At 42.5% G+C, this 22811-nt stretch overlaps 1 protein-coding gene across 1 annotated transcript in view; it reads left to right on the top strand.

Annotated features, from left to right (window-relative positions):
* LOC137429437 (corticotropin-releasing factor receptor 2-like) overlaps window positions 1–22451 on the top strand; it is a 189965-nt gene extending 167514 nt beyond the window's left edge. The window contains exons 8-12 of the mRNA XM_078781061.1: window positions 284–356; window positions 7814–7899; window positions 11002–11137; window positions 11255–11296; window positions 20910–22451. Coding sequence (XP_078637187.1) covers window positions 284–356; window positions 7814–7899; window positions 11002–11137; window positions 11255–11296; window positions 20910–21116 — 544 coding nt within the window. The 3' untranslated portion in view covers window positions 21117–22451. The remainder of the gene's footprint in view (window positions 1–283; window positions 357–7813; window positions 7900–11001; window positions 11138–11254; window positions 11297–20909) is intronic.
* Window positions 22452–22811: the final 360 nt, after the last annotated feature.

Below are 22811 nucleotides of genomic sequence, written 5' to 3'. Positions count from 1 at the left end.
AATGAATTCATCATTCATCATTCATTCATTCATTCATTCTACCCTTATATGTCATTTATATAAATATATAAATATATTATATGAATATAAATGGTATATGAATATATGCTTGTGTGTTTATGTATGTATATCTCTATATTTGTATATGCACGTGCACCGGAACTGTAACGCAAACGGTAACTGGAAGGTGCGCTTCACTTCCGTTGAACTTGGGGCCGGTATATTATATATATAATTATGAGAAAAATGTGCTCATGCCATTGAGGTTAATTTTGTTTTCTAGGTGCTGGTTGAAAAGAGTGACAAGCAAACCCATCGACTACATTTACCAATGTTCTATCATGCTGGTATTAGTGGTACGTACACTGCACGTATACTGCACATGCCTGAAACAGTCATTTGCACATGTCATGGAACGAGAAGTCAACGTTTTTGGGAAAATTATTCTTTGTAGGTTTGCAGGATTTCTGAAAGGTGGTCTACACACTTCTGTCGTTCGCTCGTCTGTTTGATTCAAGAAGGAATTTAACGTGACTACCACCAATTGGTCTGGTGCTTCACACCCATTGCATCAGAGTACAGCGTCCTTTCGTGGTGACATGTTAAACTCGCTCTTCCACCTACTGACATTCACATATAGACTATCTCATGGAACCTTTATGAAAGAGAAGGCCATCGTTTGTTGGTGCCATGACAACATTCTAAAATGCTGTATCCTGATTCTTATGTCTGTCCTTAATGACATTGATAGTGCCATCAGCCATATCAATTCATGTCTAACTAGAACAACACTCGGTAGAGAGCACACCTCCGCCAGGCTGAACAGTTTACGTTTTGTATCCCACTGATAGACCAGATCTGGATTCAGACCTTAAACTCATCCACCAAATTTTGTCATAACTCGTCCACAACTTTTTGAGATATCGTGCTATATCGCTTTTGGCCCTATCACTCAATGGTGAAGAATGACTTTTTAAAATATTCTGATCGGGATTCGAATCTTCACCAAAGTTCAATCAGCTCTTTCTTGTCAGAAACCCAAACTATCCACCTACTTTCGGCCAAATCCGTCCATAGCTTTTTTAGATATCGTGCTATATAATGATTTTTTGCCCAATCTCTCAATGGTGAAGAATCACTTAAAACATTTTTAACTATCGGATCCGGATGTTCACCAAAATCGAATCGATTCATCCTTGTCATACACCCAACATGTCCGAATCCATCCACAACTTTTTGAAATATCCTGTTCACAGACAATGGTTGACAGGATGGCCTAGAGGTACGCACACTCACCTCTAAGCTAGCCTGGGTTGGAATCCCGACCCAGCTATAAACTGTCAGTTCGGTGTTTCACAGGCAGGGTGATTCATCAATGTGTGCGCCGTCCCTCAGATGGACGTTAAACTGGGAGTCCCTGTCTGCCAGCAGGGGTTGGTGGACGTTAAAGATCCCATGGTGTCCTTCGCAAAGAGTAGGCGAGTATCACCAGCACCATGGTCAAATTCCAAATTCCTGCCCGAACGAGGCGAATGTCAGGCCTGGACAGGCCGGTTCGTTAAAAAACTTGGGCCAAGCTTCCCCCAGCCGACCCCACAAGGTGGGATAATAGTGGCCGTTAAAGAGCAACAACCTGTTCACAGACAGATAAACAGACAGGAGTGAAAACACAACCTCCATCCACCATGGTGGTGGAGGTAAGGAGGGTTACGGATAGCACTAGAGTATCAATGTTGTTTATTCACAGGAATACACACGTAATCACTTCTCAGGAGGAATGCACACACACACCTATATATAAACACACACTTATATATAAACACACACACACACACACACACACCTGAATGTTTAATGTTAGCTGCACCATGAACATAGCAGGATGACAGTGTGACGTAAACATTAACATCTATAGGATATTTCTACAGGATATTGTGGAGCATCATCATCATTTGGTGCAGTGTCAATTGATTTATATGACACATTAACATCTACAGGTCTAACCACAGGTCTACCCTCACAGATATGCAGCATTCCCTTCTGTAGCATTTTCCAACCCCCCTACCCCATGATTAACAGTAAATATCATAGTTTTAAACTTACCTGTACATGCACAAGCCCCAGATATGTCCTTCCCATCAGTACCCAGAAGAACCTAATCCAGATACACAGTCCATTCACTGGTAGTGATCAGTCGGGGGGTTTGTGTAGCACATGTCTCTCCACTCGGTCCTTGCTCGGTATAGTCAGGAGTTTGCAGTACAACACATGTGGTCAAGAGTTTGCAGTACGACCCATATGGTTGGGATTTTTCAGTATGAGCCATATGGTCGGGAGTTTGCAGTGTGAGCCATATGGTTGGGAGTTTGCAGTACGATCCATATGGTCAGGAGTTTGCAGTATGACCCATATGGTTGGGATTTTTCAGTACAAGCCATATGGTCTGGGATTTGCAGTGTGAGCCATATGGTCGGGAGTTTGCAGTACGATCCATATGGTCAAGAGTTTGCAGTACAACCCAAATGGTCGGGAGTTTGCAGTATGACCCATTGGTGGGGGGTTTGCAGTGCGAGCCATATGGTTGGGAGTTTGCAGTACGAGCCATATGGTCGAGAGTTTGCAGTGCAACCCATGTGGTCTGGAGTTTGCAGAACAACCCAAATGGCCGGGAGGTTTCAGTACGACCCAAATGGCAGGGAGGTTTCAGTACGACCCATATGGTCGGGAGTTTGCATTACGGCCCATATGGTCGGAAGTTTGCATTACGGCCCATACGGTCGGGAGTTTGCAGTACGACCCATATGGTCAGTTGTTTGCAGTACGAGCAGGTGCCCGTTCGGCGTGCTGAGAAAGCTCTGCAAGTGTTTCGTTGTGCAGAGGAACAGCTCTTTCTCTCAGGTACTTTTCCAAATATTTTGACTCATTTCAGAAGCTTAGTGAGCCATTGTAGGAAACAATCGTTAGCCCAGACACAAAAATCATTTTACTTCACCCCAAACTCTTCAGCTTTCGTGGATTTCTGCACATGTGCAACATACATTTTGGGGCGAATTATGTCATTTCCAAAGTGCTGTCTTGGCTAAAAACCGCTCCTCGGCAATGTTGACTCGTTCGCTAAATGCAAGGCAGAGATTGTAGCAATATGACAAGCAAGTGATCTCATGAGTTTTTGTTACTTTTCTACCACTTAAAAGTTTTTGCTTTGCAATCGTTTGCAATTTCACTTCTCATTCCACGTTGCACATTCTGTGACTTTTATGTTCACATTATCCAAGAAGGTTTTTAATCTGTTCTACTTAAGTTAAGTATGCCAGCATGTAAAAATTGCCATGAATGGATAACCATTGATTCTCTGCACAAAAATTCAAACAATATGGAAATGGTTTTGTGCAAACATTTTCTTGCCAAGTCAGTGTCATATTTCCCAAGGCAGTTATTCACATTGTAAATAACCATTAAAAGAAAACCTAGTCCCGGCTCATTAGACAGAATGGTGTTGAGGTAGCACATTTACCTTTGAACCTAGTCTGAGTTTGATTCCTGCTCGACTTGACTATAAACTGTGAGATGGTGCTTCAACTAGTGCACCATCACTCGCATGGATGTATATAGCCAGGTGTCCCATCTCCTTGAATTCGTTGGTAGATGTTGAAGAAGATGCAATGGTGTGTTTCATGAAGAGTATGTGAGTTATCATCGGCATTCTAAACAAAATCCAAATTTCAACTCTGACTACCAATGTGAGGACAATGGTAAATCACCCAGTGTAATCCTACCTTTGGGAAGGAGACAGGGACGGATCGAAAGAGAGGGAGAGATAGAGGAAGGGGAGAGAGGGAAGATGTGAATGTAAATGTGAAAGAGAGATGTGAAAGAGAGATGTAAAAGAGAGATGTAAAAGAGAGATGTAAAAGAGAGATGTGAAAGAGAGATGTGAAAGAGAGATGTGAAAGAGAGATGTGAAAGAGAGATGTAAAAGAGAGATGTAAAAGAGAGATGTGAAAGAGAGATGTGAAAGAGAGATGTAAAAGAGAGATGTGAAAGAGAGATGTGAAAGAGAGATGTGAAAGAGAGATGTAAAAGAGAGATGTGAAAGAGATGTAAAAGAGAGATGTGAAAGAGAGATGTGAAAGAGAGATGTGAAAGAGAGATGTGAAAGAGAGATGTGAAAGAGATGTAAAAGTGAGATGTAAAAGAGAGATTTCCCGACCGATTCCCGATTAAAAGAGAGATTTCCTGAGAGATGTAAAAGAGAGACGTAAAAGAGAGACGTAAAAGAGAGATGTAAAAGAGAGATGTAGAAGAGAGATGTAGAAGAGAGACATAAGAGAGATGTAAAAGAGAGATGTAGAAGAGAGATGTAAAAGAGAGATGTGAAAGAGAGATGTGAAAGAGAGATGTAAAAGAGAGATGTGAAAGAGAGATGTGAAAGAGAGATGTAAAAGAGAGATGTGAAAGAGATGTAAAAGAGAGATGTGAAAGAGAGATGTAAAAGAGAGATGTGAAAGAGATGTAAAAGAGAGATGTGAAAGAGAGATGTGAAAGAGAGATGTGAAAGAGAGATGTGAAAGAGAGATGTGAAAGAGAGATGTGAAAGAGATGTAAAAGTGAGATGTAAAAGAGAGATTTCCCGACCGATTCCCGATTAAAAGAGAGATTTCCTGAGAGATGTAAAAGAGAGACGTAAAAGAGAGACGTAAAAGAGAGATGTAAAAGAGAGATGTAAAAGAGAGATGTAGAAGAGAGACATAAGAGAGATGTAAAAGAGAGATGTAGAAGAGAGACATAAGAGAGACGTAAAAGAGAGATGTAAAAGAGAGATGTATAAGAGAGACGTAAAAGAGAGATGTAAAAGAGAGATGTAGAAGAGAGATGTAGAAGAGAGACATAAGAGAGATGTAAAAGAGAGATGTAGAAGAGAGACATAAGAGAGACGTAAAAGAGAGATGTATAAGAGAGATGTAGAAGAGAGACATAAGAGATATGTATAAGAGAGATGTAGAAGAGAGACGTAAAAGAGAGATGTAGAAGAGAGACATAAGAGAGATGTATAAGAGAGATGTATAAGAGAGATGTAGAAGAGAGACGTAAAAGAGAGATGTAGAAGAGAGACATAAGAGAGATGTATAAGAGAGATGTAGAAGAGAGATGTAGAAGAGAGACGTAAAAGAGAGATGTAGAAGAGAGACATAAGAGAGATGTATAAGAGAGATGTAGAAGAGAGATGTAGAAGAGAGACGTAAAAGAGAGATGTAGAAGAGAGACATAAGAGAGATGTATAAGAGAGATGTAGAAGAGAGATGTAGAAGAGAGACGTAAAAGAGAGACGTAAGAGAGATGTAAAAGAGAGAGAGAGAGATAGATAGATAGATAGATAGATTATAAAAAATAAATATATCAATAAAAAATTATAAAAATATATTATAATTTTGACGTGCATCATAAAATGCTTTGCGGGTCATAAAGATTCATACGCACAGAGGAAGGACATGGCATGACATAACGTCCAGTCTGAAACTGGCTTTGTATTTTGGAACTCTAATCTCTCCAAAAGAAATCCTGTCTGATGATCCAACAGTGCTAGAGATAGTCAAATGAGAATACTTGTATTTATTTCATGAGCATTGGGAATGTGGTTGTAAATGCATAAAATCACTGAGCACAAGGGACAAGCAGTACTCCAGTAATAAGTTGATTTAGGAGCAATCTGTCGACACACCTGCAATTACAGGTGGATACAGCTGTCCCCACAGTGGGATTGCAGATTGTGGTCACATCTGAGTCATTCCACTCTTACCCCAAACCGTTTCGTCTGTCGTTGTGCATCTGATGCACATCCTCAGCTTATTCTCATAGCCAGGCCTCCCGCTAGCACTGAGATCCACTTGATCATGCCTTCATGTTTTTGACTGGCTGTGCATCACGGCACACTTTGCTGTTTACAAGAGGGAAGCGTGCAATGGTTGACAGTGTACCCTCTCTGGTCATATCGATTGGCACTGCAATCCAGTTTCACATGTAATATCTCAAACGATTAAAAAGCCCGTCAAATATGACGGCTGAGAACAGTTTATTCGACGGTGCAGCCTCGTGAGCGTGCCAAAGTCTGAAGCCTCGGCCTAGTGTCAGGTGTGCTTATATCTTCTTTATTTATTAGACATCTTACGGATGTAAATAAACACTCGGTTTACTGTGCGTGTGTTGCGCATCACCTGCAGTGAATTTCACCTCCTTGCGCCTTGTATTTATTGTTATTTAAAATAACGCTTGTGTACACCGCCCTTGAGGCTCGGTTTGCAAACCACCGTCTACAATTCCAATAGAAGAGACATAATTACTCTTTTATGGAAAATGTTTTTCGAGTTTGTGTTATCCTCAAAATAGACCAGTCCATAGTGAACACACAATCGTGTTGAAAGATTGGCCTTTAAAGTCCGACTGTACAAAAACACAAACATACAAACTGACATTGTGTTTTATGTCGTAAATTGTTTGACAACTATTCAATCCATAGGGATTCCGAGATTAGGGCCGACGTGTTTCAACGTGGACGTCAAATGAATCGAGTGCAGTTTGCAGTGACATGCCAAGTCCGATAGAAATCGGCTCTGCGACTTGCTCAGAAATTAAACAACTAAATACAAAGTGTTTCCACTTTGTAAAATTGAAACTTCACCATAAAGTAATGGAATCTGTCATTTTGTTCAAAATTGCTGACACTTTTATGTGATATTGTACAAAGTGACACCTGTCGACTACACCACTCTACTACTACTACCTCAATGGCCCCAATTATTTTCACCTGGGCCAGGAAACGTATTTGGCTTCCATTTTTTTTAGTATTCAAGATCGAGGCTCGTGTAAGAGCTAACATTAATAACAAAAAGACAAACTGACACTTAAGACAAAATAAAGGGAGCAGTAGACAAGATGGGGAGAGAGAGAGGGAAGCACACAAGTACAACATTTGAGAGCAGGGACATCGGGAGATCTGTGGGAGGGAGAGGGCTTGGGGGGAGGACGCATGGGAAGGGGGGTGGGAAAGGTAAGAAACACATGGACACAGCTAGGACTTCCAGGAAAGAAGTTGGTATTTCAAAAAAGTGGATCTAGGGTGAATTAACGGGGTTGGAAAAGATCCAGGTTTTGGATGGGGGAAGATAAGAGATGGTGGTGAACAGCTGTTTTAAAGACCTGGAGGGAGGAGTGGGATTGAAGGGAGTGGGGGAGTTTGTTCCAGAGGTGGGAGAAAAGAGGAATGAAGGAGTGAAGGTGAGCAGAGAGTATTGATTTTGGCAGTTTCTCCATAAGAGGGTTGCTGGCAGATCTTGTGCGACCTGTAGGAGTATTTGGGGGGCAGAGAACAGACAGCCTGGGCTGGGTTTTACTATTTCATTAAGCCGGCTGGCCAGGCATTAAGTTTAGCTGGAAGTGATTTGGGCAGGGATTATTTACTTGTTCAGGATGCCAGTGATAACTCGCATATTCTTCGCGAAATGCACTGGATATTTAATGTGGGATATGTAATGTCCACCAGCTCGTAAACAGCTTAATGTTCATCCAAGGGGACAATACAATGTAATTTGTGATGCAAGACCCTGTCAAAGCACCAATCCAACAGTTTGTGATGAGGTCGGGAATCGAGCCCAGAGTCGACAAATCAAAGGTAAGTGCAGATATGTCACGTGGACAAAGTGTGAGCATTTCACCGAAATAAGTGATAAAAGTGAACAAAATACTACTGTAATATTGTGAGCAGCTGGTGAATAAATGCTCTCATTTCTTGTGAATGCAACTTTGTGTTTTATTGCAGATAAACTTCATGTTTTTTTTCAACATTGTAAGGATACTGATGACAAAGCTGCGAGCTTCAACGACTTCAGAGACGATTCAGTACAGGTATGAGCTGGGCTTGATGCAGGTATGAAAAGGGTTCAATTATGGACATGCATGAGCCAGGATTGATTTGGTACAGGTATGAGCCGGGCTCGAATCGGTACATGAATGAGCCGGGCTCGATTCGGTACATGAATGAGCCGGGCTCGATTCGGTACATGAATGAGCCGGGCTCGATTCGGTACATGAATGAGCCGGGCTCGATTCGGTACATGAATGAGCCGGGCTCGAATCGGTACATGAATGAGCCGGGCTCGAATCGGTACATGAATGAGCCGGGCTCGATTCGGTACATGAATGAGCCGGGCTCGATTCGGTACATGAATGAGCCGGGCTCGAATCGGTACATGAATGAGCCGGGCTCGAATCGGTACATGAATGAGCCGGGCTCGAATCGGTACATGAATGAGCCGGGCTCGAATCGGTACATGAATGAGCCGGGCTCGAATCGGTACATGAATGAGCCGGGCTCGAATCGGTACATGTATGAGCCGGGCTCGAATCGGTACATGTATGAGACAGGCTAGAATCGGTACATGAATGAGCCGGGCTCGATTCGGTACATGAATGAGCCGGGCTCGATTCGGTACATGAATGAGCCGTGCTCGATTCGGTACATGAATGAGCCGGGCTCGATTCGGTACATGAATGAGCCGGGCTCGATTCGGTACATGAATGAGCCGGGCTCGATTCGGTACATGAATGAGCCGGGCTCGAATCGGTACATGAATGAGCCGGGCTCGAATCGGTACATGAATGAGCCGGGCTCGATTCGGTACATGAATGAGCCGGGCTCGATTCGGTACATGAATGAGCCGGGCTCGAATCGGTACATGAATGAGCCGGGCTCGAATCGGTACATGAATGAGCCGGGCTCGAATCGGTACATGAATGAGCCGGGCTCGAATCGGTACATGAATGAGCCGGGCTCGAATCGGTACATGAATGAGCCGGGCTCGAATCGGTACATGTATGAGCCGGGCTCGAATCGGTACATGTATGAGACAGGCTAGAATCGGTACATGAATGAGCCGGGCTCGATTCGGTACATGAATGAGCCGGGCTCGATTCGGTACATGAATGAGCCGTGCTCGATTCGGTACATGAATGAGCCGGGCTCGTTTCGGTACATGTATGAGCCGGGCTCGATTCGGTACATGTATGAGCCGGGCTCGATTCGGTACATGTATGAGCCGGGCTCGATTCGGTACATGTATGAGCCGGGCTCGATTCGGTACATGTATGAGCCGGGCTCGATTCGGTACATGTATGAGCCGGGCTCGATTCGGTACATGTATGAGCCGGGCTCGATTCGGTACATGTATGAGCCGGGCTCGAGTCGGTACATGTATGAGCCGGGCTCGATTCGGTACATGTATGAGCCGGGCTCGATTCGGTACATGAATGAGCCGGGCTCGAATCGGTACATGAATGAGCCGGGCTCGAATCGGTACATGAATGAGCCGGGCTCGAATCGGTACATGAGTGAGCCGGGCTCGAATCGGTACATGTGTGAGCCGGGCTCGAATCGGTACATGTATGAGACGGGCTAGAATCGGTACATGTATGAGCCGGGCTCGAATCGGTACATGTATGAGCCGGGCTCGAATCGGTACATGTATGAGCCGGGCTCGAATCGGTACATGTAAGAGCCGGGCTCGATTCGGTGCATGAACGAGCCGGGCTCGATTCGGTACATGTATGAGCCGGGCTCGATTCGGTGCATGAACGAGCCGGGCTCGATTCGGTACATGTACGAGCCGGGCTCGATTCGGTACATGTATGAGCCGGGCTCGATTCGGTGCATGAACGAGCCGGGCTCGATTCGGTACATGTATGAGCCGGGCTCGATTCGGTGCATGAACGAGCCGGGCTCGATTCGGTACATGTACGAGCCGGGCTCGATTCGGTACATGTACGAGCCGGGCTCGATTCGGTACATGAACGAGCCGGGCTCGATTCGGTGCATGAACGAGCCGGGCTCGATTCGGTACATGTACGAGCCGGGCTCGATTCGGTACATGTATGAGCCGGGCTCGAATCGGTACATGAATGAGCCGGGCTCGATTCGGTACATGAATGAGCCGGGCTCGAATCGGTACATGAATGAACCGGGCTCGATTCGGTACATGAATGAGCCGGGCTCGAATCGGGACATGTATGAGCCGGGCTCGAATCGGGACATGAATGAGCCGGGCTCGAATCGGGACATGAATGAGCCGGACTCGAATCGGGACATGAATGAGCCGGGCTCGAATCGGTACATGAATGAGCCGGGCTCGAATCGGTACATGTATGAGCCGGGCTCGAATCGGTACATGTATGAGACGGGCTAGAATCGGTACATGTATGAGCCGGGCTCGAATCGGTACATGTATGAGCCTGGCTCGAATCGGTACATGTATGAGCCGGGCTCGAATCGGTACATGTAAGAGCCGGGCTCGAATCGGTACATGTACGAGCCGGGCTCGAATCGGTACATGTACGAGCCGGGCTCGAATCGGTACATGTGTGAGCCGGGCTCGAATCGGTACATGTATGAGCCGGGCTCGAATCGGTACATGTATGAGCCGGGCTCGATTCGGTACATGTATGAGCCGGGCTCGAATCGGTACATGTATGAGCCGGGATTGATTCGCTCGAATTTTGACAGAATATTTTCTATCAGCTAAAGCCATTCTCATGTTCTTGTTTGTTTTCCTTCAACATCTTTTGCTTCCTCATCTGTTTACACTTTCTCCAATCTCATCTTGCAAAAGACATAAAATGTCATTGGTATTGTTCCCATGAATTTTAAATGTACATTGTGTTACTGCAATGATGATTAATGTGTTTTGTGTTTATTTATTACTGTTTTATATACATCCCCCAACAGTATTATTACTGTTTGGGGATGGATCATCTAAAGGAAGGGTAGGGAGGAGGAGAGGGGAGAAATGGGAGATTGGGAAGAGGAGAGAGCAAGGTTGGAGTTGGTGTCCATAAAGAGTAAGGAAGGGAAAATAATCTAAGCCAAGTGTAAATTTTCCAAATCAAGTTTCTCACCTGATGATAAATCGTCTGAAGATGGCAGCTAACTGATGCAGTCCCACTTGCCCACTGTAGGAAGGCCGTGAAGGCCACAATGGTTCTTCTTCCACTGCTGGGCATCACTCATTTGCTGTTTTTCATAAACCCAGGAGAAGATCTAACTTCACAAGTCGTTTTCGTTTACTTCAACTCGATCCTACAGTCTCTGCAGGTAAGTGTTGATCTAATCGCTCATATAATAGAGCTGTTTCTCTTGACTTTCCATTACAGATGATTCAACGCCATGCTTGAAAAACTGATTATCATCTCATATCGATCTATCTTTCAGGGATTTTTTGTGTCGGTGTTTTACTGCTTCTTAAATGGCGAGGTGAGTAGAAAACAACATGTTTTGTGTATGTTCTGTATTATTCATGGGAACCCGAGCTCGTTTTGTGTGTGGGTAGCATAAATCCCAATCCTGTATGCCTGGGAGAGTGTGTGTGTGGCAATGAGTCACAGTTTGCGGTACACCTACATCACAGAGCAACCCACCCGGGACAACTAGCGGGGACGCCTCTTCGCGGTTGTTGTCGGGGAATGGGGGGGGGGGGGGGGTGAGGGAAGGGGCAAATCTTCTCCATTCATTCTTTTCTGCTGCCTGGATTCGTTAGGGCAGCACAGTCACTGTCAGAGTTCCGATCGGTCCCCATGGGTTGGCTCTCTCTCTATCTCTATCTCTATCTCTCTCTAACTCTATCGTGGCCCTGACTTCATGAAGGCAGGGGTACGCCATCCTGGATGTGGAGGATCTCTGGGTCGTTTCTACGAGATCGATTGGCTGTCTCTGTACCACTGGCTTGCTCGAGAGAATTGTCCAGGGCTATACAACAACAATAACACACCCCAGCGAGTATAAAACTATGGGTTTAATATGATTTTATAATGTTCAAGACCTACAGAGAATTGATTTGTTAAGTGCAAGAAGTTGGCTCAACCAAATGCTGAAAGGGGTTTGCTCACAGCCATTGGAAATAAGGGGAAGCGACCTTTCATGCGTGAGACCCCCTTCAAAGCAAGAGTGCGGGTTGCTTTGAAGAAATGGCTCACTCCCGAAACATCGTTTCCCCTTCTGTTCCAAGGTAGTGCTCAAACCTCACCACATTTGGTTGAGAAAATTAATCGTCATTATTATTCCGTCAATGCAGATCGACTAGTCTTTATAAAGACGAATTTTCTATCATGATTAGTGCAATATTGTCGTGTCAGCCCTGTGCTGAACACCTCAGGGCGAAGGAAAGCCGAACATTATTAACTCGGAGGCATACTTCGAACCTTGGCGGGATTATTTTTTCATGCACGCAGGAAAGCCCGAAGCCTTACCTGATCGGATGGCTGACACAGGGTTAATCCGAACCCACAGAACAAAGAAACGAGACAGGACAGAAAAGTAAAATTCAACAAATACAAATTTATTTACAGTAACGTAAAAGACAACGTAAGGTGAGTTAAACTAAAATTCATTGGTTGAGGATCCTCCACTCCGACTCATATACAGACAGGGGAATGATAAAATAAAAATAAAATGGGGTTGGTCATGCAGCCACTTAGCTCTAATCGCAACGCACGGCTTGGTGGTTGTCACCTCGAACCACCGCGTGGGAAACGCACAAATGGTGCGGTGCTCCTCAACATCTTGAGGAAACACGACACCGACCCAATTTTAATAAAAGCAAGTTTCACAAACCTGACATGTTAAATGTTGTTGCTTGCGGTGATGGTGGAGGGGCGATGGTCTGGAGTTATGGAGGGTTTCCAGTTATTGAGGGGTTCCATGAAGCAAGCGTTCCATCGTCTCCATAATGCACGATCGCAAACGACTCACTTTCGTTGCAGTTAATGGCGTAACACTCCAAACACTCACTTTGTTTTTGAAGCATTCACACGAATCATTCGCAAAAAGTGTATTCGGTAAGTCCAAGCGACCGGCCAATGGTATGTCACCATCACTCGCTCGTCCATGTGGTTTTAATTTCACCCTTACCAGTCATGGTGTTGAATGATGCACAAGATACTGTTTTACACAATAAGCTTAGCAGATAAATTCGTCACAAATTTGATGAGGGCACACACTAAGGTGGCTGCCAAAGAACCAGAGCCTGACAAAGAACCTTCAGCTCAGGGTTGCCAGATCTGAAAAGTGGTAATATCATATTGGAGCCTCAAAATTATCGTATTTTCAGAAAAATAATCACATTCAAAAAGAGTCACGCGTTATGGGCCGCCATTCCTCACAGCTCCAATGAAAGCATGAAGACCACACGCTGTGAAATTTGGAATACTGGAATATTTTTTAATAATAAGAGTGAAGTCATTCGAGACTCGCATAGACAATTAGGCACAACATTCATCAGCTAGATGAACGCTTTATTGATGAGGAGTTCTGCCAATGGCAAGGTAAATGAAACGGGAAAAACGATGGCTAACCAGTATATATCAAGGATATCATGAACAGTTCGGGAAAACATCGACTTAATCCTCCTTTTCTTTGAATTGCCTCAATCAACCGTTCAACTGCCACCTGGTGAAGCATTTCCTGTCCGAGGAGCGGTATTCTGTTTCGTCATATCCGGAGAGTTATTTTCTCCTTGTATTTGAATGTTTTACAAAAAAAAAGAAATGTACAACACTAAACCGGCCTGTCTACAAAAGGAAATTAGTCAAAGGTCAAGATCATCCTATTAAGTCACAGTGAGGGACTCGTACTTCTTTGTTGACGAAAATATGGAAAGATAGGTAGTTGTGTTTGTGTTGCTGCAAATGGGTTCGCACGATTGCAAGCTACACAGACAGAACGGAAGTGACGTTATGAAAGTTCATGCACATTTCGCTTTGCGGTAAGAGGAGCAACTGCGTAGAAAAATTTGTGTGACATGTGACGTAGGTCATAATCTGCACTACAGAGTGAGAAAAACTTTGTGAAATGTAAACTGAAAATTGAAGGTCGAGCACTGTTTGGGATTTGCCAGAACTATCATATATTTGCCAATTTTTGCAGTTATTGATCATACATCGTACAAAGGTTAAAATAATCATATATGTATAATAATTATCGTATGTCTGGCAACCCTGCCTCAAGTTGTCGTGTGTTTGGAATTAGTCCAAGCATGCCGAGCATCCTGCGGCCCATCTCGGACTAGTTTAGTCAGTGAGGAGTGATGGCTGGGTGATTTGCCCGCAGCTGGGTAATAACGAAAATTTACTTGCTAAATAGAAAAATGGTCCGAAGTTAATGCCTTTGCTTTAGCCTCACCAAGCAGAATCCACAATGGCTTAATGTCTAGGACTCCTGACATCATAGAGATTGACGTGTTACTGAGCAGGAGGTTATATACAGTCACGTGCAAAAACAAGTACACCGCATGTAAAGTTTTGACTTTTTCAACATATTTCAACATACAGCTATTTGATCTTCATCTATCTATAATTCCAGCAATCTCTGTGTGTCTGTGTGTCTGTGTGTCTGTGTGTCTGTGTGTCTGTGTGTCTGTGTGTCTGTGTGTCTGTGTGTCTGTGTGTCTGTGTGTTTGTCTGTGACCGCTGTTTCTCGACAACCACGGGTCCGATATACTTGAAACTTGCCAGGTATATTGCTGGGGACCCGAGGATGTGCCTTTTCAAGGTTTGTAATTAATCGGACAAGTACCTACCGAGCTATGTCCAAAAAACGCTTCAACCAATCAGAGAGCAGCGAGCTATCACGTGTGCCGAACCGTTAATGCAATGCAAGCGTTAATGCGTTAATGCAAGGCTTTTCTTTTTTTCCCTCTTCTCTTTCTACTTTTCCTTGCGATTAAATTGCAAACAGCCAAAATACGTTGGCGCTAATTGAATAATTGGCCATTAACACTAAAATAATCGTAACTGCGATATGGCAACTTCCGGACAGTGCAGCCTTCCATGTTGTTGTTGTTTGCAGCAAGGCAAGGCTTTTCTTTTTTTCCCTCTTCTCTTTCTACTTTTCCTTGCGATTAAATTGCAAAAAGCCAAAATACGTTGGCGATAATTGAATAATTGGGCATTATGTTTTACAACTAATAAAAACGAATTTGCGATTCATTCGCTTTCCTGCGCGTTTGTGTACGCGATGGCGATTTCTTTACCAAACTCCGGAAGCCGTTCGCTTTGGACCGAACCATTGCATGTAAATAGAGGGGGGGGATTGTCACCACTCGCAAGCCGTTCGCTTTGGACCAAACCATTTCATGTAAATAGGGGGGGGGATATAATTTTAGATATATATATAGTACGGGCATGCCCTAGTTTCAACAATATTGATAGATAAAGGTGATATAATATAACAAATATCATGAAACATTTACATTTTGTAGTCCAATGTATAATTTAAATAAACATAAATGCAATTTTCCCATGTGGAAAAAGTAAGTACACCCCTACATTTATCACTACTTTAAATACCTAAAATTAGAATCAGGTGCACCAGCTCAGGTGCAAATGATTAGAACATCGTTAGAGAGGATCTTGGAGGAACCTGCCTTATTTAAACTTCAGGCATTTAGTTTGGTTTGCTCTTTGTTGTTGAAGTGTGCAGCGTCACTATGCCCAGATCAAAAGAGCTCTCTGAGGCCTTCAGAAAGAAGGTTATAAATGCCTACGAGTCTGGGAAGGGATTTAAAAAGATCTCCAAACAGTTTGAAATCAATCATTCGACTATCCGGAAGATCATCTACAAGTGGAGAAGATTCCAAACAACTGCCAACTTGTTCAGGCCAGGCCGCCCCAACAAGTTCAGCCCGAGTGCAGACCGCAAGATGCTGAAAGAAGTCTCTAAGAACCCCAGAATGTCATCACGGGACCTACAGGTAGCTCTTGCCACTGTTGATGTCAAAGTGCACGAGTCTACCATTAGAGAGAGGCTGCACAAATTTGATCTACATGGGAGGTGTGCCAGGAGGAAACCTTTGCTGTCAAGAAAGAACATCAGGGCAAGACTAAAGTTTGCCAATGAACACCTGGGCAAAGACCAGCACTTCTGGAACAATGTGCTCTGGACAGATGAGTCAAAGGTAGAGCTATTTGGCCACAGTACCAGAAGACATGTTTGGCGAAAACCAAAGACAGCATTTGACCACAAGAACCTGATACCAACTGTAAAGCATGGTGGTGGAAATATTATGGTTTGGGGCAGCTTTGCTGCATCAGGGCCTGGGCAGCTCACCATTATCGAATCCACTATGAATTCTTAATTGTACCAGAGGATGCTTGAGGATAATGTGAGGCCATCTGTCGGAAAGTTGAAGCTCAACCGAAGGTGGACCTTGCAACATGACAATGACCGTAGACATACCAGTAAATCCACCAAGGAATGGCTGAAAAGAAAGAAATGGAGGGTTCTGGAATGGCCAAGTCAAAGCCCGGATCTAAATCCCATCGAGATGTTGTGGGAGGATTTGAAACGAGCTGTGCATGCAAGAAACCCCTCAAACATCGCACAGCTGAAAGAATTCTGCATGGAGGAGTGGGCAAAAATTTCTCCCAGTCGATGTCAGAGAGGAACGTTAAACTCGGCATCCATTCTGCCAGCATTAGTTTGTGGATGTTAAAGATCCCATGGTGTTCTTTGCAAAGAGTAGGTGCGGCACAGGTTTTCCGGCTTAATGTCCAATGGACGACACACACATCGATAATGGCGTAATGTCCTCACCCTGCATGTGAAACACCAGAATGACAGTTTATACCTGGGTCAGTTTTCAAACCCAGGCTAGATAACTAGGAGGCGAGTGTGCATACCTCCATGAAGCCTCGCTAGTGTGCATACCTCGCTAATGAAATTCACGAGATGTAAAACCCTTTTTCTTACTGGCCTTTCTTCTTTATTCTTTTTATCCATTTCTATGTCTTTACTCATACTCTATCTTTGTCTTTGCTCTTATATCTGCTTTTGATTATCTCTGCCAGTAAAGGGTTGTATAATTTGCATTGCCTTGTAGTCAAGGTGTTCTGCATACTTTAAAAGGAGCAGAAAAGTAACACAAACTTCTTCAGAATTCCACGATCATAGGTAAAGGATTATGGGATTCTCCAGACAAATCTCAGTAGCCAAGCCATTAATTTGTGAATTACCATTACACAGCACGATGACGTGCAAACTTAGTTCGTTATTACCACGCGAAAAGCAGGGTTAAGCAATTGGCTTACTTCTGTCTGTCTGTCAACAAACATCAGTTTATGATCCAGGAAAAACTTTAATTTCAATTCAATGTTATATTTTAAACACAAATTGGAACAATAATCAGGAAAAAAAACCTGTAGTTTATCAGTACTTTGGCTCTGTACATGAACTCACATGAACTTGTTCAGAGAGGAACTTGTTCGCACATTTTTTCACTCCGTCTGTCTATCTGGCAGTCAAACAAAATTGAAAATCATTCCAAATAGGAAACTTACTGTTTTTAAGGATGTCGTAAAGGACACAAACAACAGGCATGGAGAACTAATGTAATGTGTTAAATAAGGTGGTGTAAAAGACACTGTCAACAGCAGTAAACTTAAGAAATTAATATTATTTCTACAACCTTTAAAATTATTTTCTTTTAACTCTACCTGGGAGTTCCCTGAATCCACCGTCATTGGTTTCATTGAAATCCATTAGTCCGTTCTCAAGTCAACAAAAAAGGATTCCTGGTAGATCCTGCCTTCTGTGTGGAGATAACCAACGATGTTTATATATCGTTTTGGGGCCTATTTCTCAATGGTGAAGAATCACGAACAAAAAAATTTAAAATTCTCGTATGCGGGTCCAGATCTTCACCAAAATCGAATCGATTTGTCCTTGTCACACACCCAACATGCCGATCAAGTTTCGTCTAAATTGGTTGCATAACTTTTTGAGACATCACATTCATAGACAAATAAGCAGACAGATGAAAAATCACTCATAGAGCGACACTTGGCAAAACATCACGAAACAGAATGGCACTCAGTAGAGCATCCTTTTGACCTCAAAATAATTAGTGGTTGAATTCAGTGACCTGTGATGCAAATCGTCTTCAAAGTTTAAGTTAATCTGATGAAAATTGACAATTTTAGAAATTTGGCCTATGTTGACCTTTTGGCCTATGTTGACCTCAAAAATAGTTGGTGGTTGGTTTCAGTAAGCTGATATGAAAATCTTTTTCAAATTTCAAGTCAATCGGATGAAAATTGAAGATTTTAGAAATTCGAAAAAAAAGTGGTTGACCTTTGGCTATGTTGACCTTTTGGCCTATGCTGATCTCAAAAATAGTTGGTGGTTGAATTCAGTTAGCTGATATGAAAATCCCATTCAAATTTCAAGTCAATCGGATGAAAATTGAGGATTTTAGAAATTTCAAAAAGGTGGTTGACCTATGGCCTATGTTGACGTTATGACATATGTTGATCTCAAAAATAGTGGGTGGTTGAATTCAGTTAGCTGATATGAAAATCCTATTGAAATTTCAAATCAATCGAATGAAAATTGAGGATTTTAGAAATTTGAAATTGTTGTTGACCTTTGGCCTATGTTGCTCTTTTGGCCAATGGTGATCTCAAAAATATTTGGTGGTTGAATTCAGTTTGCTGATTTGCAAATTCCATTCAAATTTCAAGTGAATCAGATGAAAATTGAGGATTTTAGAAATTTGAAATTGTTGTTGACCCTTGGCCTTTGCTGATCTCAAAAATAGTTGGTGGTTGAATTGAGTTTGCTGATATGTAAATCTCATTCAAATTTCAAGTGAATCGGATGAAAATTAAGGATTTTAGAAATTTGAAATTGTTGTTGACCTTTGGCCTATGTTGACCTTTTGGCTTATGCTGATCTCAAAAATAGTTGGTGGTTGAATTCAGTTAGTTGCTATGAAAATCCTATTCAAATTGCAAGTCGATCGGATGAAAATTGAAGATTTTAGAAATTTGAAAAAGAAGTGTTTGACCTTTGGCCTATTGACCTTTTGGCCTATGTTGATTTCAAAAATTGTTGGTGGGTGAATTCAGTTCGCTGATATGAAAATATCATTTAAATTTCAAGTCAATCGGATGCAAATTGAGGATTTTAGAAATTCGAAAAAAAAGTGGTTGACCTTTGGCCTATGTTGACCTTTTGACCTCAAAAATGTATAGGATTTTGTCGGACCACGAACGCTACCATTTGGTGAAGATTCGTGAAGATCGGTTTAAAATTTAGACCTGTAGGCAAGTATAAGTGAGCGGACAGACAAACACACAAACCGGAGTGATCAACATACTTGCAAAAAAAATTAAAAAAAATTGCCAAGTAACAAACAAACAAGAAGACATCATGCGGAGCACGATACTTGCAAAATCCGCTCCCCCCCCCCCCCCCCCCTCTCCCCAAGAAAAAAATTATATTGATACAGCAAATTGTCCATTTCATCAAGATTAAAATTGACAATATTGATCAAAGCTCGGGTCAACAGGAAGAAAAGTGACGATTTTTCAGATGAAAAATGATGATTTGGGGAGGTTAACCTTGAGTTGATCTTTGACCTTTTGACCTCAAAAATAGCTGGTTTTCCTATTTAATGACTCAATGTGCAAATGCTGTTCAATTTTCAAGTCAATCAGATGAACATTGAGGATTTTAAAAACTTGGCCTATGTTGAACTCAAAAATAGTTGGTGGTTGAATTCAGTGACCATATATGTAAATCCTCTTCAAATTTCAAGTCAATTGGATGAAAATTGAGGATTTTAGAAATTTGGCCTATGTTGACCTTTTGGCCTATGTTGACCTCAAATATACTTGGTGGTTGAATTCAGTCACGAGATATGCAAGTCCTCTTCGAATTTCAAGTCAATTGGATGAAAATTGAGGATTTTAGAAATTTGGCCTATGCTGACTTTTTGGCCTACGTTGACCTCAAATATACTTGGTGGTTGAATTCAGTGACCAGATATGCAAGTCCTCTTCAAATTTCAAGTCAATCGGATGAAAATTTAGGATTTTAGAAAAATTGGCAAAGATGGTGACCTTTGGCCTATGTTGACCTTTTTACTTTTGACCCCACAAACAATAGGCTTCTCAATTGGGACGACATATACAACTTGGTGAAGTTTCGTGACGATCGGTTTAGAATTGTGACCTTTACGCCGGTGACAAACAAACAAACAGACAGACAGACAGACAGAACCACAAACGCAACCGACCAATATACTTGAAAAATCTTCGATTTTGCAAGTAACAAACACACAAACCGGAGTGATCAACATACTTGCAAAAAAAAAAAGTTCCGCCCACTTTGTGCATGAGGTTCCAGCCAAGTAACACACATGGGTGAATACATAACCTCCGCCCACCTTCTGTGATGGAGGTAATAATGTGGTGTTGATGTAGGGTAGGCATGATGGGCCAATTGACCTTCATTGTAGAGAATTTACTTGTATTGTTCTACTTTACCACATGGATATTGTTTGGTTGTTTATGCTTTGTTTATGCTTTGTTTTTGTCCTCTAACAAGTTATAGCACTATGTCTTCCAGCATCTCGTTGTTGTGCAAAGAGAAAATTTGCCCTTAAAATATAAATGGAGTGATTACTATAAAAAAAATAACCACCTTTAGAGGCCATTTTTCCCCGCAAGCGGGGGTTGGCCTTTTTCGGGAACCGTGGTTGTTGTTGTTTTTCGGTCCCCTTTTTGAAGCAATGTTTTACGGCCGGATGCCCTTCCTGACGCCAACCCTTTTTGCCGCCTTTAACGACAAACAGGGAATTAACGACAAACAGGGAATTATTATTGGGTATTTTTATTATTGTTGGGTAAAATTATTGGGTTGGGTAAAATTGGGTAAAATTATTATTGGGTAAAACAGGATTACTAATATTGGGTATTTACTAATATTCAATACCTGTGAAATTGGACATGTTGGGTTTTGGCCAAATGCCAATAAAGGAGCTCCCCTAGCTCACGTGTGAGTAGCCTGAACCAATACCTGTCCTCGTCAGGTACGCTCGGCTGTGAGGAAACGCTGGCACCTGTGGCAAGACGAGCACAGATTGCGGGCACGACTCACGCGTGCCACGTCCATGCCCACGTCTCCCAGCCATCTGAGTTTCCACACACAGCCTCAAGCCTACGGGCTCCGTGTGAGCTCGTCCACCTCCTCCCCACACCACACCGACCGACCCCTCCCCTTGATTCGTGCGCTATGAGCCAGAATGTTCTCGAGGCTACAAGATGTTCGCTCCCAATAAAAATCCGTCGCTTCAGCTCTCACCTTGTACTAGACTTGCATCATTAGTTTGTGACAATGACAGCGGGCAGGTGATAGTCTCCATCAGCGGTACCCACAATGAACTTTCTTTCGTTTCACGTTGACTGTGCTGGCATGCTGATCCAGAAACGTCTTTCCATCGGTTCTATTTACGTTTAGCACTATTGCATAGCCAAGAGCCTATCGATCGCTGATTACATCGAAGCGTGACGTCATAACGACAATATTTCACGAGTTTCAGATACAACGTTGAAGAGGGTGAGAACACCGGTTGTGAAAGGTATTCGGAATTGGAATATCTTCTTTAAACATTATTCTGCATAACATTTTTTGTTTCATTAAGTTTGAAGAAATAATGTAGCATTTTTGTGGGAGATAACAAATCTCATATCATTTTATTATCCCATTATTATTTGTTTTCCCTTATTTCCAATTCGCTGCATGTAAATTTGTAATATTCAACGGATCGTCCGTTTTACGATTACTCGGATCCAATGTTTCCTTTTCAATCACATTTTAATGGCTGAATAACGGTTCATCCTTTAGAACCCCAAGATCCCGTTAGGTTAGAACCTTTAGAACCCTAAGACGGGGCCTTTGTGACGTAATTGGCTATTGTTTTTTAATGTCATTTGTCTTAGTCCAAGCCGTCATGTGCAGTTCCCTTCTGTGAAGCAATATGGTCTGAAACGGATCACTTGAGCGTGCAAAGGTCCAGGTGGGGAGTGCAGGCAGGACTAGAGGTGTGCACACTAGCCTCTGAGCACTAGCCTAACAACTAGGGTTAGGGTTAGGGTTAAGATTGTTAGGGTTAGGGTTAGCCTGGATTTCAACCTCCACCCAGCTATAAAGTCTCATCTCACTCTGTGGAGTGCCCGGCACATTGAAGATGATGACATCATAGCTTCTCTGGTGGTCCCCACGTGCATTTTAATGTAATTGCATTATGTGGCACTAGCAGAGCTTTCGATCGTAATCGATTTTCAATCCAATAGAAATTTGTCTGTTAAGCCTAAGTTCCTGCGCTGGACATTCTCAACATCACAAAGGCCTTTGCAAAGGGTTAACACTTTGTGATGATCATCTGTTCTTTTACTTATATTTTTAAAGGAGCACACTGAAAGTTGCATAAAGTAAAAGTATAATGTATTCTTTATTTTTATTAGATAAAGGTCAATATTTCAAAATCTTCGTATAGTGATTAATGGGAGACTGTGATGTAATTTTCAAACATGTCATACACTACTCTGTGAATAAATTAATTCGAAAACCACTTTGGATATCTGTCCTCTGTTGACTCAACTACTCTTCAATTAACGCATTGCCTTTTCAAACGATTTCATCTGTGGATAAAAGTTAAAATGGATGTAAATTAAGCTGTGACCATTGTTTTACAAAGGGACGATCAACATATTGCTCGAACGAGAGGGTAACAATCGTATATTGCATGCCATCGTTATTTATCTCATGCATAGATATGAATGTACACATATTAAATGCGTTGGTCGCAAGAATAACTAGAACTGCACTGGGTAGAGCGCACACCTCCACCAGGCTGAACAGTTTATGTTTTGAAACCCACTGATAGGCTGGATCTGGATTCGGACCTGAACCAAAATCTAATTGGCTTGTT

The sequence above is a fragment of the Myxine glutinosa genome, chromosome 6, assembly GCF_964187855.1.
Source record: "Myxine glutinosa chromosome 6, kmMyxGlut1.1, whole genome shotgun sequence".
Taxonomy (NCBI): domain Eukaryota; kingdom Metazoa; phylum Chordata; class Myxini; order Myxiniformes; family Myxinidae; genus Myxine; species Myxine glutinosa.
The sequence above is the reverse complement of the archived record's forward strand: the minus strand, read 5'-3'. Positions and strand labels throughout refer to the sequence as shown.